The following is a 1,208-nucleotide window of genomic DNA, read 5'->3' as shown; positions in this document are numbered from 1 at the left end:
CCGCCCGCCCGGGCCCTCGTGGTTTGTTTAGCCCATCATCATGGTCCGTCGTCGGGGTCGATATATGAGGTTGATTGTTTTGTTACGTCGTCGTCGGTGTTGGTCGATGTCTGCACCCACGGGTTAGCAAAGTGAACGATGTCGCGTGGTGTTGTTGACAGCGTGTAGGTGAGACGTTGAGCGCAGAAAACTGGTGACGACCAAAGCCGTTGAAGGCAAAAAACTGAGTTATGAGAGGCCGATCCGGCTTGGCCTGCGACGGAGCTTCTTGGTATTGTTGAGTAGTGGGGTAGGTCAGTGTCGTATAATAGAGGGAATTATTACAATAATCGGACTTGATGACAGTTTGCTCTGCTGGTGCCGTGCGGCGGGACCCGACGTAGGCGCCGACGGCATCGACGGCCGTGAGCAACGACGTGTAGGTACCGGTCACTGCGGGTTGTGGTGGTCGGGGGACAGTAGTTACATAATACTGCGGTTATTCCTGCATTAGCGCGCGATAATCATAACAATGTAATAATAAGGTACGCTCGTGACTGATAATATGGGTACAGGTATGTTTGTTATATTTAATAATAAGAATGCAAAAAATGCTGTGACGTTACACACTTAATACTCCAGTTGTATGTATATTAGTGTCTATTTCAGTAAATGTATGAAATGTAATTTCTGGTTCTAATTTATAGTGATCTACTATAAGTCTCCAATCGGAACCTCCATCGTCGCTTTCTAAATGAGTATATTTGATTTCTTTTTCCTTAGTTGAAATTCCAGATTTAATAAAACAATTAACAATTGTATTTTTCTCGACATTTTCCCATGCTTTATAACACATTCGCATAGTTTGTAACAAGTTTATCGAAAAAGATCTACCTTCATCGATATCATTAACCATTGTGCGAATAACTTCTTTACGATACAATATTTTAAAGTTCTGTATTATACCTTGGTCCATTGGCTGAAGTTGTGAAGTCGTATTTGGTGGAAGAAATTCTACTTTAATAGAATTGAATTTCTTTTTTGTTTTATGAGCAGTACAATTGTCAATTAAGAGGAGTACTTTTTTCCCTTTTAAACTCATTTTTTTTATCAAAATTAGACAGCCATTTTTCAAACAATGCACTCGTCATCCACGCTTTTTTATTTGATTCATAATCTAATGGATATGTTTTAATACCTTTGAAACACATAGGTTTTGCCGATTTTCC

The 1,208-nt window shown here is 40.1% G+C and overlaps 1 protein-coding gene across 1 annotated transcript; it reads right to left on the bottom strand.

Annotated features, from left to right (window-relative positions):
* Window positions 1-601: 601 nt before the first annotated feature.
* Window positions 602-1,081, bottom strand: LOC103311777 (tigger transposable element-derived protein 6-like). Its single transcript, XM_008191486.1, has one exon. It carries the CDS (start codon window positions 1,079-1,081, stop codon window positions 602-604), a length of 480 nt encoding a protein of 159 aa, XP_008189708.1.
* Between the last annotated feature and the right edge of the window lie 127 nt (window positions 1,082-1,208).

Source organism: Acyrthosiphon pisum, unplaced genomic scaffold, assembly GCF_005508785.2.
Source record: "Acyrthosiphon pisum isolate AL4f unplaced genomic scaffold, pea_aphid_22Mar2018_4r6ur Scaffold_18542;HRSCAF=19223, whole genome shotgun sequence".
NCBI classification, from domain to species: domain Eukaryota; kingdom Metazoa; phylum Arthropoda; class Insecta; order Hemiptera; family Aphididae; genus Acyrthosiphon; species Acyrthosiphon pisum.
This window is presented reverse-complemented; position numbering and strand designations above follow the sequence as displayed.

What these genes read in the sequence shown, in the direction of transcription:
- LOC103311777 (XM_008191486.1), bottom strand. Translation starts at nt 1,081, where the DNA reads ATGAGTTTAAAAGGGAAAAAAGTACTCCTCTTAATTGACAATTGTACT.